This window comes from Perca flavescens, chromosome 2 (assembly GCF_004354835.1).
Source record: "Perca flavescens isolate YP-PL-M2 chromosome 2, PFLA_1.0, whole genome shotgun sequence".
Taxonomy (NCBI): domain Eukaryota; kingdom Metazoa; phylum Chordata; class Actinopteri; order Perciformes; family Percidae; genus Perca; species Perca flavescens.
Window position 1 is genome coordinate 15,591,581 of NC_041332.1, and position 27,525 is coordinate 15,619,105.

Here is a 27,525-nt window from a genome sequence, read left to right on the forward strand (position 1 = left end):
CTTTATTCTCGACATTTGGACTTCATTTTCGAAATTGTATTTCGACTTTATACTCTTCGTGTTGACTTTATTCTCGCCATTTCGACTTCATTCTCGACATTCCGACTTTATTCTCGAAATGCAAAATAAATAAAAAAATCTTCCTCCTTAATTTTTTTTCCCTTGATGTGGCCCTAATGCTCCATCGTAATTAGTAAATCCAGTTAGGCTTTCTTGTACTCTAGCTTAAGTGTTACTCTCACTATTAATAGTGATTGTGGGAAAGGGTGAGGAGGCTTTTCATGTTATGTTACAGAGTGTTACAGATGTGTATTTTTCACTGCGCTTTCCTCAGGTATCAGTATGTATTCGGAGAGAGAACCTGGATCGAGTACTGGCCAACAGAAGCAGAGTGTCAAACTGAGGAACACAGAATTACCTGTCTGGGCATGGAGGAGATGGTTCAGCAGTACCAACTCTTTGGGTGTCAACAGTAGTGAAACTCAAGAAAAGAAAATGTTCATTTTAAATTGTTTTTATTTTGCATAATTCTTGTTATGTCAAAATGTCCCTGCTATGGGACATGAGGGCTTACAATGTTGCACTCTATTGATTAAGATGTGTTGGTTTTTAATCTTATTTTGTGTTTGACTAATAGACACTGATTGCTGTTATGTTGATTAATGTATACTAAGCTTTGAATTTAATAAATAATTGATTGATATTGACAATGTTGAGGTCATTGGAGTGATATGCATAGACAGTTCACTTTAAAATGAACCAAATTTCAAATTGGTTTTGATTCAGAATATGTGTACAGAAGCTTCTCACAAATTTTAAATTCACAAATTCCTTTAGTTTATCCCTTTCCAACAATATTGCTTAAATGAAATAAAAACTCAGTTTTTCTGAATCAAACAAAATATAAAAATTGCTTTTCCTGTTTTTGGTCTTTGGCAGACATGACATAGGTTTAGTATATAAATAAAAATAATAATAATAACTTTATTCAGGACACAAATGGAAGGTCCATAGTACATTAAAAATGACTATTTACAAACATATAGCAATAAACATATAGCAATAAATTAATAAAAGGTCAACAACCTTCACCTGTAATTTACAAACAGGAGCGCCAATGTCTCCACAGTCTAGATGCATACCTGACAGAGCTAAAATCAGTGTGGGATAAAGCTTGTATAATTCTGTGTTTTGAGACAGACATTCTACACATGAATCGATAAATGAGGTTTCTTATTAAGGCAGAACAGGTAGCCACACCAACACTAACAAACATTTGACTAGCACTACCCCATCTTGCTTGTTTTAGAAGCAGTCTCATGCCATCATTATACGCTACATTCAGTCTCTGCATGTTCTTTTTTCTGTTAAACCGCCACAAGTGGGCAGTATAGTGGTGTACAGAATGCTTTGAATAACGCTACCTTAACATTAGCAGAATACATGGCAAATTTCGAATTCTCTCCAACACTTTAGATACAATGCTAGCTAGGGCTTTAGGTCTATAATTGTCCATGCTGTTTATTTTGCCAGCTTTGTCTTTGATGACGGGCACTAATAATACAGGTAAGATAGTTTCAGGCAGAGTCCCATGAACTAAGAAACTTGTCATTCAAATAGCAAACAGAAGAAGTTTCTTGCTTGCATATTTTAGATGTTCAGCAGTTATTTTATCAGCGCCACACACATTATTGTCATCTAATCCCAATACTGCAGATTGTACCTCTTCTGAATTTATAACCACATTTTCATTATTATCAATATTTTCCACCTCAAAAGTATTCTTCCCAATACAGTTAAACAACTCATTATAATGTTGCCGTCACATCTAGCAGATTACATCTGAGCCACTGACTCCCTCAATATTTGAGGGTAAAGACTACTGTTCATGGCTCTGACATCTTTCCAGAAGTCATTATAACTTATGTTATGCATCTTACTTGCCAAAGAGTTAGACCTCATTGAGTTCTCATTCCTTCCCAGCTAGCAAAAAGTCGTCTATTAGACGTTGAATAGACGTAAATCTTCAACGTCTAATTACGGTCTCCTCAAGGTTGAAAATGAAAATTGAAAAGACGTCAAATTTGTCCGACTTTTCAACGTTGAAAACAGGTCGATCTTCAACGTCTAATTATGGTCTCCTGAAGGTTGAAAATGAAAATTTAAAAGACGTCAAATTTGTCCGACTTTTCAACATTGAAAACTGGTCAATCTTCAACATTTACTCATTGCCTATTTACAATAGTCAATTCTCAAGTCACAACACATTAACATGCCAAATAACAGTTTAGATTAACATTTGAATGAAACAAAGCTTTAAAAAGTTTAGTTAGAATAGCTTTATTTTATAAAACAGCACATTTTAAATAAAATATAGTGCAATAAACAGTTTTTAAAAATTAGGTTACTGACGAGTGAGGAGGATTTCTGGTCATAATAAAAACACTTTGAAATGAGTTATGACTATGACATTTAGATATGTTGTACAGTGGAGAGTGCTCTACTAAACCAAGCTGATTCCAGCTCCAAAGTCTGTCACTAAAAGAAATGGCAGTCAGGAAATGTGGAAGTTCCCATTCACTCTATGACAGTTAGGTATTGCACTGGATATCTATGTATTTTAATAAAACTAGATACTTTGAACCTTTTCAAACTCAAAGGTGGGCCTGTGTTGAGAATACCTGACCAATTTGGTGTTCCTGGCTTCATGTTTAGGCTAAGCGTGCTCAGTATTATAGTTGTCATTTTAAGTAAAAAGGAACTTGTATTGAACACATACCAAAATAGAACATGAAAACACACTAAAAGAAAATTAATCTTAACATCTACTAAAATATGGAGCTAAATCGGGGCCAAATGTTTTGTTCATTTGAAAAAAATATATATAGTTGAAAAACTAAAGCTTGAAATTGAAAATTTAAGTTTTGGTCAAAACTTGGAAAAAATAAAACCATGTATTCAAACTAAAAATAAGTGTACCAATTTTTCTTTCAGTTTGAATAAAATATAGATTCAATTCTGGAATTATTTTGAATAAATTATAAATTTTCATTTTTCACTTTTATATTTGTTTCAGTTCCACATTTCATGTTTTCAGATTCAAAACTTATTTTTTTTTACAGCTTCAAATCTTTTTTTTACGGCTTCAAATTTTTTTTTTTTTCAAATCTTTTTTTTTTTTCAGATCTGTTTTTCACTTTCAGATAATTTTTTTTCGGTTTGAGACTTTTGGCCCTGATTTTGCGTAGGGGGCGTGGCTTCAACTCAGAGGGGCGTGGCATTATGAGTGACAGCCTATCAAAGAAGGCAGAAGACTCCTCAGTCATGTTGCCTTCAGGAAATGGTGTTACTGTGAGAACTATGACTGAATGCTTTCTATCCACTATATACATGTGATTTTTACTTAACAAAACTGATGCCAGTGACAAAGTTCCATTTAAAAAATTGTTTTGGACAACACATGGTACCAATTACACTATAAGAGCAATAAACTGTGCCAGATTGTGCAGTTCGGCAGGAAAAATGACTTCTCCCCCTTCCATGTATGACTTATAGCACCACAGTATTCACTGGCACCAGCCCACAGGTAAGACATGTGAAAGATATTTGCCTTTGTGAATAGATACTTTGCGACGTTATCCCCTCAGTGGCATTTTTTTTGTGATTAACACAAAAGGGAAAATAGGTGGACAGCTGGGAAAAGCTGGCAATCAAGCATCGCTAGCACTAAAGTTAGCATTAACTAACGTTAGCTTCACACTAGCTGGTGTTTTTAAACTAATTTCAGTGTCCAGCTCAAGTTTTTTTTACTTTAACTTGGTCTTTGTTAACCTCCGTTTGTCAGAATGACCATAACTTGACAGTGGCTGCAGTGAAGAAGGTCTCTTTTTATAAAGTAGACAAATAAAACTTTACATTAATGCTCTGGCCTGATAAATTACGTTTTACACTATAACGTTACATGTAACAGCATGACAGTTATGCCTTACAAAATATGCCAAGTGGGCAAACTTTGAAGGCTTCTACCACAGCCTAACTTAAGTATCAGAATACACTAACTTGTCTTTTTGTATTTGTATGTCTTACTGTCTGTTTTCTGGACCGTGTGTGTCCGTAATAAAAGCTTTGATTGATTGATTAACAAAGCGGACCAGGACAAGATATGTTGTTTAAACTAACCATGAAAAGGTAACACTAGCAATGTTAGTTATCTATACGTTTTTACATTTATAAGGCTGTACGGCAGGCAGCCACTGTCGAGTTATGGTCATTCTGACAAACAGAGGTTAACAAAGACCACTACACGTTAAAGTCAAAAAACTTGAGCTGGACACTAAAATTGGTGTAAAAACACCAGCTAGTGTGAAGCTGACGTTAGTTAATGCTAACTTTTGTGCTAGCGATGCTTCATTTCCAGCGGTCCACCTATTTTCCCTTTATGTGTTAATGACAAAAAAAATGCCACTGCGGGGATAATAACCCAAAGTATCTATTCAAAAGGCTAATATCTTTCACATGTCTTACCTGTGGGCTGTGCCAGCATGTTGCTTTGGCGGAGCGGACGCTATGCTGACTGCCAAGTGAATACTGTGGTGCTACATTCAAAGTCATACATGGAAGTGGGAGAAGTCATTGTTCCTGCCGAACTGCACAATCTGGCACAGTTTATTGCTCTTATAGTGTAATTGGTACCATGTGTTGTCCAATACAATTTTTTAAATGGAATTTTGTCACTGGCATCAGTTTGTTAAGTAAAAATCACATGTATATATTGGATAGAAAGCATTCAGTCATAGTTCTCACAGTAACACCATTTCCTGAAGGCAACATGACAGAGGAGTCTTCTGCCTTCTTTGTTAGGCTGTCACTCATAATACCACGCCCCTCTGAGTTGAAGCCACGCCCCCCACGCAAAATCAGGGCCAAAAGTCTGAAACCGAAAAAAAATGATCTGAAAGTGAAAAACAGATCTGAAACCAAAAAAAAAAAGATTTGAAACCGAAAAAAAAAGATTTGAAGCCGTAAAAAAAATAAGTTTTGAATCTGAAAACCTGAAATGTGGAACTGAAAACAAATATAAAAGTGAAAAATGAAAATTTATAATTTATTCAAAATAATTCCAGAATTTAATCTAAATTTTATTCAAACTGAAAGAAAAATTGGTACACTTATTTTTAGTTTGAATACATGGTTTTATTTTTTCCAAGTTTTGACCAAAACTTAATTTTTCAATTTCAAGCTTTATTTTTTCAACTATATATATTTTTTTCAAATGAACAAAACATTTGGCCCTGATTTAGCTCCATACTAAAATAGAACATGTAATAAAAAAGGAATCTTAAAAAAAATTTTATAATACAAAAATTAATCTTAACCAATTTATAAAACACAATTCAAAAAAACTTTTACGCGTGACTGTGTTTTTGTCTAGGGCTGCAATTCTTTTGTGCCACCCAATGCGCTGTCCTTCTCGCCCTCTCTGAAGTCTTTTTTTGACAGGTGGAGTTGAGCCTTGAGCACAGTCAACGCCACCATCAGCCTGCCGTACTGGCTCATCCCGATCGGCCTTCTCTGGTGTCTGTTGAGAAAACACAAACACAAAACACAGTGAGGTCTGGTGTAACAGACATAAAATGGACTGAGTCTTCAAAGTACATATCTTAGAGTTTTACTTACATTTTGCAGCCTCGCCATAAACTCCCTCTCCCCCTCCAGTCCCGAGGTCCCTGACTCCTGGTAGGGGGTGAGGGTCTAGTGAAAATGCTCCCTCATCATCTTTGACTGGGCCACGTTCAGGCTGAGGGCGTAGAAGCAGTCAGCTGTGGCCGTGTTGTAGCACATAAAGGTGGCCACCATCTTCCGCTAATCGGCAGGCCGGTTGTTCTTGGCCTTAAAACGGCCTTAAAAAAGTAGAAGAGAAAAGATTGCTACCGTTAGTTAAGCCAGCAGATTTTAATGAAATCCAGCCTGAGCAGATAAGTGACTGAGGAGAACTCACATGAGCAGACACAGTGGTCCTCAGGTCGGTGAAGTTGGGGCACCTTTTAAGGCCCATTTCCGCACACGCTACCTGCAGGTTGTGCAAGAAGTTTTAACAAGGGCCCTTCCCAAAATACAGCTGGTTTGGTGGCTTACTGGCCGCCCGCAGCTACAGCCACCTCTCCAGCCAGCGAAACTCGTCAATCTCCAAGAACATTTGGGCCGCCCCAAATGACTTGTGTTCCCTGTCACAGAAAACGGACACACTCATTCAGAGGAAAAATTTACAAAAACAACAGACTCACAAGACTCACTGCGGCCTCCTCAACCTCGCAAACCCGGAGGTTACCGAGTACCCCCGGGCGATGACTGTAAATAGAGACTGTGAAGCCCGCAAAGTAGCCGTTAAAATGGTGAGGGGAACACTGAGGGGAAGATAAACACACATCACTTTGCACGGCAGGCTTCCGTTGGAGATGGACTATTTTGGAAAGAGGGATGCACACTTACCCAGCAACTCTGGGATCATCAGTTTGGCCCCGGCAGGATATTATAATGGCCATCTTGTGGCTTTTCACTGCCAGCTGGTGCAGGACAACGTTCCAGGTTATGTCTGTGAAGCACTTGACGGTGCGCAGCACGCTCACCGCATCCATCGCAGTCAGGCGAGACTGGGCCGACGGGGTTTCCCGAAAAAATATTTGAAGAACTGCTGTATGTTCCTCAGGTAGAAATTTGCCGTTGTGATGGTCTTGCCTACAGACTGGAGGTGGGCTGTGTATCTGCAGAAACATAGGCTTTGAGTTAGTCACTGTTCACATCAGGTGTGTGTCATAACCACTTCATATGTCCTACTTTTCTTTCTTACCAATTGAAAGAGGGAATTTTAGGTTACTTATTCCAGGGCTACGTCCACTGCCCCGGAAGAGGTTTTTCAGGCTTGTTCCTGGCTCCTGCTCCATTTCCTGCTGGTCCAGCAGCATGAACGGAGGCTGCTCCCCAATAGGGTCTAGCTGCTCCTGTGTGTTGAGGATGAGGCTGATGCTGCTGAGGCTGAGGGGTGTGCAGCTGAGGGCTATTTTTCTTCCATAGCATGTCTTCTTTCAGACTATTACAAAAAATACAGATGCACATTTAGATGTTTATTTTACCCTACTTTGTTTATTAGCCCAAAAGTTAGCATTAGAAAAAGCCTTGTTTGCATTTAAACAGAACAATTTCAGAAATATTATAATACAGGAAGAAGTGGAGAAAATGATTATCTTAATGTCAGTAAAAGGGAAGAAGTGTCATGTTAAAATGTATTACCCTATTCACCTGTACTGTATGGAACTTACATTAAGTTACACCAAAATTTCCAGTTTCCTTCCTCTCTATATTCTGAAGGTTTTAACATAGGGATTAGTTCATATATCATTCAAAAGCCTGATTTATGTAAAAGGTTATACCTAAAAATGGCACGCTTCTTGGCTGTCCAAAATTCCATCTGTAAAAATGTGTGTAATCTACTCTATAAATTTGTTCTGTATATTCATTGTTTAAAATAAAATGACAGAGATAACGTCGAGGGAGTTGTGTATAAAATCAGTGTACACCACAGTCCCAGGCGGGAACCAGCGATGTGTCCGCCTGTCTAGGTCAGCCTTACATTTTGCATTTTTTATTTAAAAGGACATAATAACTACATAAAGTATTTAATACATAACTTTTAGTAACGTTACACAAACAATTAAAAACACATGCTATATGGAAACGTGAGCATTCAAAATAGGCTACATGATAGCTGAATACAAATTTTCCTCCTTTTCCTGTATGTTCACTTTTCAGCAAGCAAGATGGCGGTGTTAGTCTTTTAATACAGACGTTAACGTACCGCTGAGGACGGTGACAGAGTTGCCGGTGAAAAAAGCTTTTGCCGCCCATTTTTAAACTTCTAGCTAAATTAAAATATCCAAAAATAATTTACCATTGGCATGTCCATTACTAACGGTTGGTGGATTAGCTATCGTTAGTAACATTTTATTCATAAACCTCTCCTTAAACGAAGCTACATCAACATTAGCTACATTTTAGCATGCTAATATTTGTCGTAGCTAGCTAGCCAATGTAGCATACGATGACTCAGATATAAAGAAAACCGATTAACTTATTAGATAACGTAAATTTGAATGTGCACACAGACATAGAAGATAACAACGATACAGCCTTGAAATGTCTCAATTAACGACTCCTTTGAAATAACTTAAGTTAGTTACCCTTTTTAAGCTAGCTAGCTAATGTTAGCTAATGTAACGTTAGAAAGTTTATTCTAGAAGCACTGTTTAAACAAGCACATTTCAGCAACAAACTACAGGTAAAATGAAACTGCTTACCTCGCCTCTCTGCCCCAGGAACCAAAGTGTTGTTTAGAGGAGAAAATAATAATATAGCCGATGGTCCGATGCCAATAGCCAACTCACCGGGAGACGATGTGGGGGTGACTCATTGGGGTGACTGGGTTACGCCAGTTGATGAGGTGCGCTCCTTTTTCTCTGTGTGAAGATCCAGCGGGCGGGGTGCCAGATAGAGCGCACTCTTCAATGAGTTTCTGTCTCCGCCCGCCACAGTCCTTTGCTGGTATCTATTTGCAACGCATATCGTGTTGGATTTATATTTTATAAACGAACCTAGCTAGCTAAATCATCAGGCTATTATTATAAAATTGACCAAGTATTTCTATTCTTATTACTCACTAAGTTAAGAGTACTTTTACCACTGCAGTAAACCAACCACGCCGTTATTTTAGTATAATGTATGTATGGCTTATTCTGTCTTAGATGATGAGTTGAAAACATGTAGTCAAACAGTCCGGCCGAAACTACTTAGTTGAAATCACGTTGTTAAACAGTCCAAGGCGGACCGACTTATTTTCAACCATATTTCAACGTTGAAAGACGGTAATTGTTTACTGGGTTTCTATAAATCTAAGTGCATATTTAAAATTTTAAAATTATCATTTGCCCGTTTCTTCTTTTCAAATAAAGGGCCCTGTCTATCGCTACCGGATTCTATCCAGGATTTAAATGTGCACCAAGCCAGTGCTTAATTTGTGGATCCGGCGACTCAAAACGGGGGTTGGAGGTAAGGAACAAAAAAATAAATTCCACTGCCTACGTAGCTTTTCTGACTAAAAAAACCTAAACAATGCTGTGTGTACATCAGGGAAATGTTTATTTTAATTTCAGAACATGTTACTGCATGGGTACGAAATGCTAATGTCTCAACATTCTTGATCGGCGGAAACAATTTTTGCTTGTTTGGGATCTGACTGGCCAGGGTATTTGAACAAGTTAAGCAAACTTTGTTGTCTTTTTGACATTTTTCCCCTGAGTGAAACGAGGCTAACAGCAATCTCAACCAGCACAAGCGTATCCTCTCCCCCCTCTGTCCCTGAAAATGCACCTCAAAACGTATCGAAAATGCAAATACAAGATTTTTGTGGAACTTCAATGGGGAATAAAGAATAACAAAACGGATAACAACATTGAACACTACACAAACAGTAATTTATTTTTTTCATTTTAGGCGATACATTTTTCATAGTGACACAGGAGGTGCCGGATCCAATAAAAAAGGTTCCGAATCCAACGTCAGAGGTGCCGGTGTTCTGGCGATCTATGCTGCCTTGCCGAAAAATGCTACTGTAGCGCAAATCGATAGTAGAGTCTATTGAGTCACGCTGCCCTATCGAAATGTGCTTCCTTATGTGTTCCCATTTTCAATTGTGCAGGCAGGCTGAACCCCATGGCATAGCTAACAGTATTGACATCTTATGTTTATTTGAGAATATTTGATACTCCATTATATCTTTATTGAATATTTCAGTGGTAGCGTATTCTGATAGACAAATATACCCTATCAAATAATGCTCCCCCAACAGAATCATTATATATTGCACCACTACTCACTCCATGTGTACTGTCAGGAGATAAGGAGTATATTTTGATATTCTATTAAAACATTTATTATTACCACAAATACAGTACAATGTGTTATTTCTATAAATTTAAACATTATGGCCACCACCATACTGCTTATCAGCTGGTGTATTTCTTTATTGTAATATTTCATGTATATTAAAATCAGTATTTATATAGATCAGGATGCTGAAATGCACAGTCCAGTTAATTTCTGTTGCATTTTTTGCACAAATATGCAGAGCAACTTTTGGGGTCATATTGGGAACATTGAAAATGAGCCCACCTGTTGCATGAATCACACTGCACCGACAAAAAAATAAATAAATAACACAATTAAAACAGCATTAGGAACATAAATCGCTACAATTGGATAATAAATGGTAATATGCACACACATTTGTGAGTCAATTAATAATACAAAGCGCATTTTATTTATACTTTACCATTTCAATCATGCTTTCATCTGCATCAGTTTGGATGAAGGAGCACACCACACAGTATTCCTCTACATTCCCTAGGAACAAAGGTGTATCATATGGTTTTAAACTAAAGCAACTCCACTTATTCTATGAAAAAAAATAAATCCTGGTTACATTACAAATGACTTAAGAGTAAAATAATTCTTGGCTCAAAACTGAGCTTAAAAGTTAGTTATCAAACATCTCAGTCCTACTTTGAGTGAAGTGTAGGACTAAATCTTAAGCGTCAGTCTTAGTGCTGATTTACGACACTTTGCTGTGCCGCAAACAGAATTTTGGATGACGATGTAGCCAAGGACCAATCACTGAATAGATTTCCTCATAATAGATTATTCTCAGATAAATTCACATTGAATGGAGAAACTCCAAAGAGGAGTTTATATTCAAAACATTTAACAATAAATAATTTTCAAGAGAATACATTATGATATAGGCCTACACATTAATAAATGAAAGATTAAAAAGTTTATCTTTATGAGCACCATCAATTGCACCTACTGCTCCTGTGAAGCCGGCTATTTGCATGAACTGTGTTTGCTTCTGTTGGATTACGGGGGATGTTATTGGGAAGTCGATGAAATGTGTGACAATGTGTGGAGCTGTAGCATAAGTGCCATAATTGTTTCCATGACCATTCGCCTTATTGATGGTTATAACGGGCCAAAATCATCAGCATTGCTGCGTTTGTCCTGTGGCAAATAAACAAAGTGTCATCACAACCTTGAATTTAACTGAAAACAAATCACTGCGTAAAGTCAGCGGTGAGATGACATCCCTCACCAACTTGCTGACAAATATTAGTGTGTAGAATTTATGAAAAATTGGCAATAGTTACAAAAATTGTGCCTATGCAATCAGATTAAAACAGTGATAAACTTGCGGTCCAGCCCAAAAAACAACCTTATTTGAAATTATTAATGAATTTTGACTAAGAAAATATTTTGATGCCACTGACCTTTACACTGAAGCAATGCACAAGCCACTTCAAATCGTGCCTTCTGAACAGCTTGTGGAGATGACTGGACAGTACTGATGTCTCCTCTCTTCAGATACTCTTCTGCAAACTACAAAAATCGCATTTTAGCTGGCAATAGTAATTTCAGTTACTTATAAATTCCTATAACATTGGTACAAAAATGTTTACCATCAACACCAAAATGCCCCAGCTGCTGGGATCTTGCTGCTCGTTGTGCTTCATTGTTTGTACTGTCCATTTTGCTCCCTGGTCGCCACACTCTGTCATCCTCAAGAAATTCCTAATTGTAGTTAAAAAAAACAAAAAGAACACACAAAGTGACAAAGCGTCATGCAAATTATCTTAACATAAAAAAAGCTTCAAACTTTGTTCTGTAAAATTGCAACGGTCTCCATAAAACCTGACCACTCTGAATGATTTTGATGTTGAAACTGTATCACAAGCACGTTTACCTCCAGTTTCGTAGTAGTTTACGCTCACAGGCACCTTCGTTTGCCAGTGGCTCAATCACTACAAGTACCGTTTCTGAGATGCGAACAATCTAAAAATGTTTAAATGCATTCATGTTATTTTCTCATCACATTACAACATTTATATTTAACAGATCATTTTATCCAAAGTTACTATGAGCACTGATGCTTCAGAGGTCAACTGAAAAATCTGTATACATGAAATATACAAAAGAGATGTCTTGTAAATAATATTGCACTGTAAAATGAGAGACAGAAAGGTAACCGAGCCACCAAAATCCAGTGAGCTCCAACATTTACAGGGCACATTCACATGTCTTCCACTGGAAACTTCATCTGAGGAATGGGTTTAATACCAAGTTATTGTTTATTATTTTTTGTGATAATCAATACTGATAGATAATATGTGACAAATAAATTACCTTTTTGAGTCTCTGGAATTGTCTCGAAAAAAACAACACAGTTGCAACAACAGCACTAAGATGGTGAACAGGTTTCTGGTAAAAAAAAAAAAAAAAAAAAAAAAAAAAAAGTATAAAGCCAAATTATAGTGCAAGAAACATCCAAGAAAAGCTATATAAATATGATTTCCACTTGCCTGCTGTTTTTCAATCAGGATGTGCAAGTACGCATCAATAACCTGTATTGCAAAAAGTTATTAAACAATAGTAAATTTAACAATAATACATTTTCTCTTTTAATACATTTTCAACAGTGTAGCTTAGTCTCTTACTTCATCAGCCAGCCACTCAGTCCCATGCAGAGTACGGATAGACGAATCATAAAGTTTATATGGTCCGACAACTGCTTCCACCTGGCCATGATCTTCTGCAGCCCACAGCATTTTAACTGAAAACAAAACATGAATGTTAAAACAGACATTTTTTTTTATTATAATCTCATTAGTATAACTGCTACATGGTCAAAAGTATATGGACACCCGAAGGCCTTATATCAGGGGTTTTCAAATTCTGAGACTGTGGCCTCCCCTCAGACCCCCCCCCCCATAGACACTCAACATTTGAGCCAAAATAGCCTAATATTGCTGTTTGACATAACTTCTGACTACACCAAATAGTTTTAAAAAAGGTCTGTCCTAACTCTGATGGGGGGAAAAAAGAGTTCCCAAAAACTACTGTATCTCTGAACTCTCACACATGTAGGCTATTCTATGTGATCTCCTTTTGATAACTAATACAATAAGTAATGTAATATTGTTTCAGTTCCATTCACTGAGCCTCCCCTGAAACGGTTTGGAGCCCCCCAAGGGAGGCCCGCCTCACACTTTGAAAACCCCTGTCTCATATCATATATACTTGTTTTAACATTTACTTTTAAAACCATGGACACCTATATCCTTCAACAAAACTGGAGGCACACAATTCTCTAGAATGTCATTGCATGATGTAGCATTAAGATTTCCCTTCAATGCAATGAAGATGCCCTGCCAAATCCATTACTTAGAAGGGGTATCCACATCCTTTTGGTAATGTAGTGTAATTGAAAACCAATGACCAATAGGTCAACGTGAACATCTTGAACAGTCCAAACCCACTTCATGCAAACAACAAACGTGGGTAGGCCAAACAAATGACCAGCAGGTCAGAACTCAGTAACTACAACCTCTTTCTAGTACACTCTCCTTATTCAATAAGGGATCCTGTGGAGGCTTCAAGATTTAAGATTGTTATTCGTCACATACGCAGTGATGTGACAAGATGCAGTGAAACGGAATTAAATGTAAAGTTGGCCTATTCTTGATTTGTTATTTTAGCATTCATGCCTCACTTTATTTTAAAACTGGGTCACAAAGTCTGAAAATATTGGAAACAAACTAACTGGCATTTCCACAGGAACCTCAGAGGGGAAAACTGCCTCCCTCCCATACATCAAAAGAAAAGGGGAGAGTTTCGTTGTGGTTTGGACTTTTGATCTTAGTGAAAACAATGTAGCATCCAAGAAGACATCCCAATAGTTCTGCCTCTCATTGACCAATTTTGTGAGAGCTCTAAAATGTAAAATGAAAACAAACCAATAAAATTAAGTCTCTATCATTAGGTCAACATTTCTTGGCCCAACTATTTTCAACAGAAATGAAAATCTTTTATCAGAACTTAAACAAAGGAAATATAAATAAATTAACCAAAATTCACTTAATCATAATTAACAAATAAACCCATAAACATAAACCCCAATCTCCATACACATATTAGTAAGCACGGGCAAGCCAAAGAAAGGCAAAGCTATCATCCGTGTCACGATCACTCAAATACAGCCCTGTCGGACACTTTGGGCAACAGATCCTGGTGCTGAAAGGCTGGGCCCCAAACTCTGACTGTGGGTGACTCTGCTGTAAAAGATATAAAAAGCAGTAAAAACATCAAAATATTCTGTTTTCCCAAATATATGGTGTCTGACTTGGCCCAAAGAATCCCAGATATCGTAGCAACACACCCAACTGTGAAGAACATTATACTGCATATAGGGTAAAATGATGTTGTAAAGCAAGAGTCTGAAGTGCTAAATCGTGACTTTATGGATCTGCTGAACACAGTCAGCTCCATAAACGCAAAGGCGTTTATCAGTGGCCCTATACCGCCAGTCAGAAGAGGAGCTGACAGATTTGGCAGACTGTTGGCACTGAACAGATGGCTTTCAACTGCATGTACCGACCATTCTCTGCAGTTCATTGACAATTTTAACATTTTCTGGGACTGCAGACATCTTTTCAAAGTAGATGGACTTTTCCTTAACAAGTCAGGTGTTAGGGTGAAAAAAGGAAGACAGCAGCTTGAGTCACGGCCGTGACTCAGGCTGCTGTCCTTTTTTGGTTGTGTGTGTGGAGTGAGTGTGTGTAGGCGTGGTCAATCCATCAGGGCACCTGGCACTCCAGCGCAGCTGCAGGCAATCCACTAATCAAGCTCCAGCACTAGTACTCCTGTGATCCAGGCAGCCAGCGCCAGTTCGTTTCGGTCCGTCTAGCGACGCTGAAGGTCAACCTACTCTTTGCTTCCAGCCACGCCACCAGCCCTATTTGTTTTCGAGCCTGCTGTGCCTATCTCCACTTCTCCACTCCATTTGGGTCACCATCCTCCTACGTGGATTTACAATATGTCTGTTCGGCTGAACTTACATTAAAGAACTGTTGTTAACCCCCAACCATCTAGTCTGTGTTCGCTCTTGGGTCCACACCTCACCCTAACACCTGACTTGTTAAGGAAAAGTCCATCTACTTTGAAAAGATGTCTGCAGTCCCAGAAAATGTTAAAATTGTCAATGAACTGCAGAGAATGGTCGGTACATGCAGTTGAAAGCCATCTGTTCAGTGCCAACAGTCTGCCGAATCTGTCAGCTCCTCTTCTGACTGGCGGTATAGGGCCACTGATAAACGCCTTTGCGTTTATGGAGCTGACTGTGTTCAGCAGATCCATAAAGTCACGATTTAGCACTTCAGACTCTTGCTTTACAACATCATTTTACCCTATATGCAGTATAATGTTCTTCACAGTTGGGTGTGTTGCTACGATATCTGGGATTCTTTGGGCCAAGTCAGACACCATGTATTTGGGAAAAAAGAATATTTTGATGTTTTTACTGCTTTTTATATCTTTTACAGCAGAGTCACCCACAGTCAGAGTTTGGGGCCCAGCCTTTCAGCACCAGGATCTGTTGCCCAAAGTGTCCGACAGGGCTGTATTTGAGTGATCGTGACACGGATGATAGCTTTGCCTTTCTTTGGCTTGCCCGTGCTTACTAATATGTGTATGGAGATTGGGGTTTATGTTTATGGGTTTATTTGTTAATTATGATTAAGTGAATTTTGGTTAATTTATTTATATTTCCTTTGTTTAAGTTCTGATAAAAGATTTTCATTTCTGTTGAAACTTTATGATTTATCTGTTAATCTTTTGTTTGGCTCTCGGAAGCTAGTATTAAGTGATTTTCGGTTAATTTCTATTTCTGTTGTTTAAGTTTTGATAAAGACTTTCATTTTTGTTGAAACCTTTATGGTTTATTAGTTAATTTTGGTTATTTGTTAGGCTCTAGACAGCTATTAAGACACCTTTGCTGCCTAGATTCGCCTGAGATTGAAGTTGTTTTTCATTTATTTTTGATTTATTGATTCATTTCCCCCCCCCCCAATAACTGAATGTTCTTCTCCTATAGGTGCTGAGTGCCGAAAGTGGTGGTGTCGGTGTCCCCGGTGGTGGTGTCTCCCTCCTGTGTGCTGTTTTCCCCCTTGGTTTATTTTGAGTTTTTCACCACTGTGTGTATGAGTGTGTGTGTGTGTGTGTGCTCACATGTGATTGGGGTAATCCTTCCCTGAGACCCCACACCCCTTGACCCTGTCCCTCCACCGGTAAGGCCTCAGCACTTATTTCCCATATTTAGTGTCTGGTATTTTAAATAGTATTTTATATTTGATGTTTTAGTAATTTTATTAATAAAATCATTGTTTTTAATGGAACTACGTCTCTGGCTTCGTGCATAAATCGAACCTGTGTGCTTTCTGTATTGGTGGTTTAACTATTGAGCTAGTCAAATCCTATTCTCGGGGTGAAATTCCCCGTGTGGTGTTGCTGGTGTTTTCCTTGGGTCTGGGCGTTGAGCGCCAAAAAGTCCCACTCACCACATTAGCATGCTTTTGTCCATTGTTTTCGGGTCAGTGGTAAAGTGGTGTCATTTCCACATGATCCGTTCACTTCCACGTTTACTTCTAACTGGTAAATTTTGGTTTCCAGAACTGCAATCTTCTGAAGGAGTTTTTAGTAGTCTTCCATGGAGAAGAGAGGCATCTTGCTGCTAATTAGCTTTAGCTACAGTCACTTTAGGAATAGGCTTGAGCTATTTGTAGGCCACGCTCAAGAAGAGAAGTGTTGGAATATGGCAATAGCCTACTATGTCTACAAAAAATGTATAGTCCAGTGATTTATAAGTATCCAAGAGCCGTTGCTCATAGTTTCTCTCAGAGGGAAAGCAAGATTATCAGCAGAAATATGAAAGCAGAGGCAGGAGCAAGCAGCAAAGTGTCTGCACTGTAAGAAGCAGTTTTAAAACCTAGGTAGCATAGATCGACAGAACACCGGAACATGTTCCGCTGTGTTCCGGCTTTGACATGAAGTTCTGCTATATGCTCATTCCAACCAAGCTTGAGGCTGTATGCCATATGCTGAGGTTTATAGAAATGCCTATTGGCAATGTTAAGTGATTCCACAATCGATTCATATAAAACGCATCAATCTTTACTATGTTGTGAATTCTTACAATTAATATCACAACATATTATGGCATCTTCGGGCAGTACAATGTTTCCCAGCAGCCCTTCAGTAGCACTTCCGTTCTACGCCTGCATGAGAGGAAATGTATATCCATATTATCATACTGATGTTGAAATAATTAATTGTATTTAGCGTGTGCAAGCATACAATACAATTAGGAAGTTATAAGTGCACTTATGTCTCTTGCTAAACTATTGCACTTTGAAGTGATACTTTGCTAATTTGATTGGACATGTTATAAAAGATGCTCTGCAGTTGATCTGTACACATTTTCATCAAGCGTTTAATGTTTTTTAACTGCCAATTTTAGATGTTTTATCTCAGTGTACTGTGTTGGAGTGATTGTAAGTTGTTGCTTTAATCTTTGCACCAGTGTAGTAAACACAATAAAGGTGCTGTTATTTAAAAGTATCTGTTTCATGTTTTGTAGCCTTATCTTAGGACCTTTTAAGTTGATTTTATATAAATATCCCTAAAGTATAAAAAACTGAAAACCTAATAATTGTTACATTAGTTTTGCTATTAGATGCAAAGGGGGTCAAATGTGGAGTAATATTTACTTAGAAAAAGCTAGGCAACAATTTCCACACGTATATTGTCAGTAAATTGTATTTACAATTTAAGAATAGTTTCTATCTAAAGCACTTAAGCAAAATTTACTTGCAATTTTCTGTATATGTGACATTTTAATTACTATTCCTTAGTAAGTTTTACTAGTTTTTCACTAAATTTTACACACTATTCCTTAGTAAGTTTTACTAGTTTTTCACTAAATTTTACACACTATTCCTTAGCAAGTTTTACTAGTTTTTCACTAAATTTTACACACTATTCCTTAGTAAGTTTTACTAGTTTTTCACTAAATTTTACACACTATTCCTTAGTAAGTTTTACTAGTTTTTCACTAAATTTTACACACTATTCCTTAGTAAGTTTTACTAGTTTTTCACTAAATGTTACACACTATTCCTTAGTAAGTTTTACTAGTTTTTCACTAAATGTTACACACTATTCCTTAGTAAGTTTTACTAGTTTTTCACTAAATGTTACACACTATTCCTTAGTAAGTTTTACTAGTTTTTCACTAAATGTTACACACTATTTCTTAGTAAGTTTTACTAGTTTTTCACTAAATTGTATTCATGATTGCTTAGTACATTTTACTACTTGCTAGTTAAGTTTACTTGAGTGCCTTTGATAGAAACCGTTCTTACATTGTAAGTATTGTTTACTTGAGAATTTACTGTGTCAAATTTACTAAGAAATTCTGTGTGGAAATTGTTGCCTAGCTTTTTCTAAGTAAATTTCACTATACATTTTTCTCAGTGTATGATACTTCTGGAAATCTTCCATGGTTAATTTAGTTCAGTTTAATCTTCATGTGTTAATGCTATTAGCCACAGTAGTTAAATTTGGCTGCTTCTTAACATTTAGAGACAGAGAAACCGGTTTATGATCAGCAATGGCAAAAACATAATGAATCTCAAAAGCTTCTCCATCAAGAAGCATGTGCATCAGTTGTACATGCAGTGATCTAACCACAAGATAGTATGCCATGCCTCACTGATGTAAGTATAACTTTTATTAGGCAAAAGCACATTGCTTGATAGTATTATACCAGTGTCAGTGCAAAAATGCATTAGGTGATTAGCAGTTTGCATCAGAAATGTCAGCATTCATGTCTCCTACAACAATAATACAGGTTGAGGCATTGTCTTGAATAAAAGAGCCAACAAATGCTAATCTATTTAAGTATTCAGCTTCATTTTGATAACACTCATACAGAGTGTATATAATTAAAATAATAAACTTTGTATCATGACAAATAAACTCTTGAACGTTCAAAGTAATTAAATAGATTAAGTAGTGTATACTCAAAGTTTTAGAAACATTTCTACTAACTTAATTTTGTCAAGTTGGTGTAACATGTTCTTCCTTAACTTAAAAACATAACTTAAGTACAACTTAATAGAATTGAGTATTCACTTTTACTTCTTTTATATTTTTTTATTTCTACATTTATTTATTTATGTATTTCCACATTTCTACATTTATTTATTTCTGTATTTCCACATTTCTACATTGATTTATTTCTGTATTTCCACATTTCTACATTGATTTATTTCTGTATTTCCACATTTCAACATTTATTTTTCCCTGCGCCTGTATGCTAATTGTGTGGGGGGTGCCAACATCAGTCTGAAGAAGGATTGGTTAGAGCGATGTGATCAAATCTACTACTACTGCTTTGATTTCACTGGTACAAGGAAGCCTACTCGGTGATGCTGCTTGAGTTAATAGAAGCTGTTTTCAGTTTTATGTAGCCTGGATGGAGACTTTTGTTCAAGCAATTGCTAATGATTTAAGATATTAGCGCAGGATTGTGAGAACAATGCGTATCTCCAGTTTCGTTTGTGCAGAGTAATGGAGGATTTAGTTCAGATCAGTGCTGATATGGATGTCTGGTGCTGATAAGATGAAGTTGAGGTACACTCTTAGAAATTAAATGTTGTATTTAATTAATAAAGTTATGTCAACCGGTCCCACAAAACTTAGTTGCTTAAATGGAAAAGGTAATATACAATTAATTGTAACGTAATGTTTTAAGTAAATCGTTCATAACTGTGTTAATTAAATGGTACATCACACACTTATTTTGAATAAATGTAAAGTATTGTCTTGAATTTAATGACTATAGCTTGAATTAACATGACCTGATTAAGTTCAATTTATTAAACAGAAATAAGCTTTGCTAATGTTATCCATGTGTGTTGATTGTACTTAATGACTAGAACTTAGTTGCTCTGTTTAAGTCTGTAGGTCAAATAAAAACTACTTAAGTCACTTTAATTGACTTTATTCAACTTTGGTTTTGAAATATAATTTGTCAAAAAGTTATATTGACCTTCAAGGTACATTACTATATCTGGGACTATCATGAAAATATGTAAGCAACACTTACATACAAATACAAAGTGTACAAATAAAATTGAAGACAAACATAAATCCAAGTATAAAATGCAAATACCGTAGTAGTAAATAATAGTATATAAATAAAAATTCAAAAATATAAAACTTGTCTGTGAATCTCTTTCACCATCTGATAATGTTCAATCCCATTATAGCTTTATAGTCCCAAAAGGGAATCTGAACTTTGACAATGTCAAGAACTTCCAACAGGTGTTGCCTGCCGAAATAAAATTAGAGGCAAATCCTTGTGTTTTAGCTTAATAAACTGCTTTAACTATAAACTTTTCAAGAAAAAAACAACAATTTGACAACTCTGACTGACAAACTAAATGGAAAAATGATTGTCGCACTGCATGTCCACTGTGCCAGATTTTCTGTCTCAAATTTTCATCACAAAATACATCATTGGCATTGGGACAATGAGATATACAGTAATTTACCCTTTTTTAAACTGTCAGAAACACAATGAGCCTAAATAATCATGTATATGCAGTAGCCTAATATATTTAACCATTCCATTTTAGTTTTCAAACAAATACATTTTTTACCTTGAGGCCTCAGTAAACTTAAGCACTTCACATGTTGAAATTCCCACCAAATGGATGAATTCCAAAAAAAAAAAAAAAAAAAACAATGCAAAGAATATACCAATATAAAACAAATTCTAAAATATAAAACTTGTCTGTGAATCTCTTTCACCATCCGATAATGTTTAATCCCATTATAGCTTTATAGTCCCAAAAATGAATCTCAACTTGTAGGTCTTGCCTGCCGAAATAAAAAATGAGTCAAATCCTTAATGTTATATGGAGGGAGGTTAAATTAAGTGAAGATTACAAGCAAGAGGATTTATGCTGCAGAAAATTCTCACTTCACCGTTAGAACATACTAAGTTCAGACTTTACATACATGCTGATTTATCAAGAACATTGTCATGAAAAATAAAAAGGTTTATAGTTTGCATCAACAGGAGAAAAAGAAAATCAGCAATCTAATAAATGCCTGTTTATGTAACCAAAAACAATCTTCACCTTAAAATTGTTTGAGATGGCGACATTATAATAACAAACCAGTGTACGTCCTATTTAATATATGTTTTGATCCAATTAGAAATCAGAAAACAAGTGCAGTTTAAATGCCAATTACCACAACCAACATTCTGTCTTTAGATTGCTAGATGTTTTTTTCTAGCAGCAGTCCAAAATCCAAAGAACTGAGCTTCCCCAAGCAATCTGATGACCAACTACAGTCTTGTCTGCTGTAGGTCATATTACTACATGAAACAGCGATCCATTGAAACCATCATTGATCGCAGCTTTATTTTGTCTAGCAGCAGTCCAAAAATCAAGTAACCGTTAACAAAAGTCCAACACCAGGTCCAGTCTTGTCTGGTGCACGTGATTTTACTCATGCAGTTTGTTTTTGAGGACCTGCACTTTAGTGGAGAGCTTGTTCCCATCCAATTCCATTAACACTTTCTGAAGAAATTCGAAAGTGTATCGCACCTCCTTGGGATAGCTCAAGTTTAAACAGTAGATCAAGCCAAGGAGGACTGCACATCCATTTGCAACCTCTCTCAGATCTCGCAGCACTGTGCAGCCTTCAATGACGACGCCAACATCCTCAGGTGGATCTGTAGCATCTGCTCCATCATGTCGAACAACGTAGATACCCAAAACCAGTCTCTCCATTTCCGTCATGGCATCAATACCAATATCCTCACTGGCCTATGACAAAGAAAGACACCCATTATTAATTATGCATCTATGACACTAGTAACAAACCCAAAAGATGTTAAGTTTACAATTACAGAACACAATACTCATTCCCAAGAAGTATTTGCTTATTATTTTGCCCGTTTGTTTAAATAAGGCAGATTTTTATTTCTTTGGCTTAACTTTACATTATATATACGTTATATACTAATGTAGAAATTGTTGCCAATTATGTTTTTGGTTGATTAATCCTATTAACGATGATATTCAAATTTGATATATTGTCAACATTGGCAAAAATCAATATAGCATAACATGCATGTTCTTAGCCTACACAACACATTTCAATTCACAGGTTTGTGAAATTAAAATATAAAAAAAAATACATATTTTCTGTATCAATTTGTCTATGATTGACGAAGAAAGCAACTTACCCAGTACTCCTTAATAAGGCTGTCAGGCTTTTCATTTAAGTAGATGCACAACGCCTTTAGGATGCATGTCCGTCGTACTTCAACACTGGGATTCTGTGGGAAGCCAACAACTGATTTTGAACATTGACAAATCTATTATGACCTTTTACAGAAATACATCTTTGTACAAATTATAGAATTTTGTATTTGTGGATAGCAAATCATATTTGTAAATAGTGTAGTATTTGTGGATCATGGTATATGCCAATAATTTATCTTTCCATAGAGAGGTTAAAGACCATAATACAAAAAAAGCATAATTATGTTTAGAATACGTTTAAACCCCCAGGGGTCAGAGCGCAAAATACACCCAAAACACATACCTTGTCCATTTCTGCAATGATTACGTCGATATCACGTCTTGCTGTTCCCCCCTTCTTTTTGAATACCCTCATTAGCTGGCTGGAGTAATGATCCAGTTGGGACATAAAGGTTGAGAACAGGGGGACTGTGGTGATGAGGGTGAATTCTGCATTCACCTGAAACATATTAAAACACAAATTCACTATGAGTCTCTTAAGTTAAAACAAATATATTTAAAATGATCACATATGGTGTAGAGCAGGCATGTCAAACTCAAACTTTGTGGGCTACATCCGGCCCGTGGTACAATTATATCCAGTTTGCCTCGATAGTGGAGATGGCATGCCCATAATAATAATAATATTAAGACAGCACTATGAGACTGTTTGGCCCTCAGTGCCAGTTCTTAATTTTGGCCCTCTCTGTAACTTTCTGTTTGACACCCCTGGTGTAAGAGGGAACATGAGTTTGCTTTTGGTAAATGTTTTTAGTTGGTGGTTCAATGTATCTAACCATTTTATATGGATCTATGTGTAATTTGCATTGTAATATAGAGTAGAACAACTACATGCATGGATTCTTACCACACTGCCTCCAAACCTTTGTCAATTAAATATGTGCTCATTTGTTTTATACCCAAATACAGTATTTAGACATTAATTCCACATATTTAAATTAAATACAGAGGAATAATACTTTACCTGGCTCTCAGAAAACAGGGCTGGCCATCTGTTTTTGAACTCTGCGATGAAGGGCACATCTTTAACGACTTCCTGTCTTCTATAGGCAAAGGTTCTTTCCATTTTACTTTTGATTAGCTGTTGGTTGTTCTTCTTTTTCACCTCCAATAGAAGTGCTTTCCTTTCTTCCTCAAGGCTCTCTTTAGTTTCGCCTGCAGGGTAATCAGGACAATAGTTGACTTCTGCTTTCCGTGGCTTCTTTACCTGGTTAGGTCCATGACTCATGGCACCTCGCTTTTCTTTTACAGCGTTGATGCTCAACTCGGGGCAGCCAATGCTCCTTAGTCTGGTGCGGTAGTTTGCCATTTTGTACTTCAAACTAATTTTCCATCCATAAAAGCCAGTGACAGATCCTTTCTCCTTTAAAAAGGGATACTTTGTTGTCAGAGCCTGAGCCACATCATCAAGCTCTGTACTAGAAGGATAAACTTTGTATTTGATGATTTCTGATGCCAAACCATCTAGTATATCGGACCTAAGTTTGTTAGTTACCACTGCTGTAGAAGGCTTGTTTTGCCTTTTCTAACTGAATCTGTACCTCATAACTGAACTGAGGTATTTCAAAGTTTGTGGGCCATGGCTGTGATCTAAGGGAAGTACCTGAAGAAGTAGATTCAGCGGAGGAAAGTATGTCTGTGTCTGATGCTGAGGACAGCAAAAAATCATCTTCCCCTTGCGGAACAGTAGTGAGTGTGAGTGTGACTGTCTCATCTGGCAAGTAAATAACTTTAACTGTGCTCTTGTCTTTGATTTCTGAAGTTTCCGTTAAGTTCACAAACTCATTGTCGAAATCAATGTCTCTATACTGAAGCCTGAAATTTCCAGACAGGCTGAAGTGTCTTCCAATCTCTCCTTTAAGGTCCTCTATGGAATCGGGTATTCCATTGGGCAGAATTAATTTCGATGCGTTGTCTACGCCAAATATGACTCTCAGAGTTGCAGACATCTTGTATTCATTCTGCAAAACAAAAAGGAAAGTTTCTTTAAGAATAATTCACTTTGTGTCTGAAAAGGCCTACATGCCTCCTTTTCCCCCTGATTAACATTTTTTATGATAGCCCTATGTAATAATAAAATGTAATTAGTAGTTAGTTTGTATTATGAATTTAAGCACACTTTTGCTACAAAACATTATCTGATTAACAAATAAATTAGAAAAGTAAAGCCTCCACGTAAATTTAAAAAAACATTACCTGTCACATGTACAAATCTTTTTAAAGTCACCATTCGTAGGGATCCAACTTTGTAGTCAGCCAAAGGATACTGGTCAGCAAGCTCCTTCAAACCAACAGCTGCAAGCTCTCTTGTTGGATGTAACTCATAAGCTCGATAGTGCTCTCTGTACCATGAGCTAAGTTTTTTAACAATGAAAATCAAATCATCTTTTATAATGCATAGCTGAATTATTTCAGAGAATTCTGGAAGACCCCCACATGATCCATGCACAAGTATCATACCTTTTTTGTAGTTTATGCCATTAACAGTGACACTTTTGGCAAGGTTTACATCAGTGATGTCAGGGTATATCTGGGTAATTGTGTTCAATACATCCTCATTAAGGACATCAATGGGGACTTTTGAAACTTGCGCAACCTCCAAGGAAGGCTTTTCATTGTCAGGACAAAGCATATTATAGGAGACCATTAACTGATGCTTTGTAGCTAATGACAAAGTTATGTTCCTGAAGTTGTTTGTATGCCTAACAACTTGGTTAAAAAAACTGTGTTTGGCCTCGAACCGCATAGTCCATAATGACACGAGGGGACCAAAACATTTAATCATTTCTGGATAGTGCAGGTTCATCACTGGGAACAAGTTTACCAATGATAAAAGGAAGTAATCGAAGAAGACACCAGTTTTCGTGGGCATTGCCACCCACTGTGCGTTTCTTTTGTAAAGTTTTAGGTAGCAAATGAGGGCGGTTTGTTTTGTCCCCCTCTTTGTATGGAAAAGAATGGATAAGATTATTAAGGTGTTCAAGAGTGAACAACTTCTTAGATAAAAGCACTTTAATGCACTGTGCTAGTTCTACAGGAACTATGCCCTCAAACAGATCGTGGACAATATCTGGGGGGTAACCACTTGTCACATTAAAGTGAGACAGACTGTCAGTTAAAACACAAGAAGTTTTTACACCAAAGCAGTTTTCCCCTTTTTCTTGAGCCGTCTTTACGTGAAGCTGATGAACTTCCTTGGTTCTAAGCTCAAATACCCCTGATTTCACTTCTTTCTCCTGAATGTCACAATTCTGAGCTGTACAAAACCGACAGAAATATTTTCCCGAAAAACTCTCTACAAATCCAGCTAGCCCATGAGCCCCCAGATTATCTGCAACAACGCATTGTACTGTGCCCTTGATAAATGACCCAAGTTGTGGAATAAACAGCCCTTGCTGCTCCAAAGTCTCTATATCATGCAATAGAGGTTCAAATACTTTTTTGTAGCCATAACCTTTAACATGATCACTTTTGCACAACAATGCTAAGTAGATTGAGGACAGCACTGAGCTGCTACCAGGAGGCAAGTTACCTAAAATCCAGTAGACTGCACACAGTTTGTGTTTTTTTGTGAAGTTCCCAGCGGATTGCAGACCTCAAAGTCATCGATGTACAAACATAAGCAAATCCTTAAATCCTCACCTGAAAAGAAAGGGTTGTTATTGTGGTATTCACCGTCCCGAAAAGACGCATACTGGTGTGCATTTGCAGAAGAAACTGCATGATTATCAAGAAGCTTATCAACTATATCTTTACGATCAAGTAGCTGCTGTAGAGAATTCAGTAAGGGAACGTACTGAAAGGTTTTGTTGGACCTTGCCTCTAGTACATACTCAACAGGTTCCACAACCTTAAAGTTTTCCTTGTAGTACTGTTTACGTTTGAAGGCTGAGGCTAATGGACCACCCTTAGCTATAGCTATTACCAAAGGATTATTGGTAGAAATGGCTAAGATGACTTCATTAATTATTAACTGATTAACCTGAAGGTTATGCTTATTGAAAATGTCAAACGCTGTACTGTGTGATACAGGCACTGCAGCAGAGGTAAAAATGAAATGCAACTCTTCCAGTAACTCATCAATTGCAGAGCTTGGTACATGTGACAAAGTCTCTAATTTCAGAAGGACTGATGCCAATTTTTAATTATTGTGTCTTGCAAGTTATCATTTTCTGCCTCAGCTTCAGTCAAATTGTCACAATCTAAATCAGAAGCAATTTCAGCAGTTGAATGCTTTTCAGATAGTTGATGCTCACCATCTTTATTACATCCTTTCAATAGTCCAACTTTAAAGTCTTTTATAGTACAATGTGCATGCTTCCTATTCTTATGGGATTTGAAAGTAGCATATATATTGGTTTGAAAATAACAATTTTCAAACATACAAGTTACTGTTTCATAACTCCTCAGATGGTGGTTTACATGAGAAAAATACTCTCTACTAGATGCTATTTCACTTCCTGGACACAAAAGGCATGTCAATATTACTTGTTCTGTAGTCCTTAAATGTAAAGCATCAACATGACATCGACTCAAATGAGTTTTAAGTGCATTCCATGTTTTGAATGAGCATGGGCATTCATAGTATGTGCATGGATATCTGGAGTGTCCCTGACCATAATGGCCATGGTTCAATTTATAGTGTTTTAGTAATTGGTATCTTGTAGATTCACTTTCAGAACACTGTTTGCACCTCCACATTCAGTGCCTAAAAAAAAAAAAAAAAAAGAGACATGAAAGTGTTAATGATACAGAGTCCCTTCCAAACCTATAGCAATTATGTTTGAGCCACTGGCTCATCTCATGATGGGACAATTGCTGAATACATCTGCAATCTACACAATGTATAGCTTGCCTTGACAAAAAACATTTAATGTAAAGTGAAATGAGTAGGGTTGGGTATCGTTTTTTTTTTTTTTTTGATTCCGGTGCCTAAATCGATACTTTTAAAAAACGGTGCCGGTGCCTAAACCGGTACTTTTCAATAAAGTAAAAAAAAAAAAGAAAAAAATAAGGGTAGTAAACAACAGTCAGTGACTTGTTTATTGCTAAGGCCATGGTCAAAATTAGAGATTTAATAATAATGTAATAACTATAACAATAACTTATTTCACCAGTAAATTGCTGTTGAACCCCAGAGGGGAAAAGCGTATTTTACAATTACTGTGAATGCACCACAAGGCTA

At 36.9% G+C, this 27,525-nt stretch overlaps 1 protein-coding gene and 1 long non-coding RNA gene across 4 annotated transcripts in view; one reads left to right on the forward strand and one right to left on the reverse strand.

Moving 5' to 3' along the window:
- The window catches only part of LOC114566147 (complement C3), a 46,591-nt gene extending 45,883 nt beyond the window's left edge, over positions 1–708 (forward strand). The window contains exon 43 of the mRNA XM_028594458.1: positions 335–708. Coding sequence (XP_028450259.1) covers positions 335–476 — 142 coding nt within the window. The 3' untranslated portion in view covers positions 477–708. The remainder of the gene's footprint in view (positions 1–334) is intronic.
- A 4,588-nt stretch (positions 709–5,296) lies between these two features.
- LOC114566163 (uncharacterized) lies at positions 5,297–8,547 on the reverse strand. Of its 3 annotated transcripts, XR_003694023.1 has the most exons (6): positions 8,352–8,547; positions 6,848–7,087; positions 6,490–6,761; positions 5,999–6,224; positions 5,677–5,900; positions 5,297–5,578 (listed from the first exon to the last, which is right to left on the reverse strand). It is a non-coding gene; the product is annotated as an uncharacterized LOC114566163 (long non-coding RNA). The 3 variants fall into 3 exon arrangements; XR_003694022.1 differs by having other exon boundaries at positions 5,999–6,761; positions 6,875–7,087; XR_003694021.1 differs by having other exon boundaries at positions 5,999–6,761.
- Between the last annotated feature and the right edge of the window lie 18,978 nt (positions 8,548–27,525).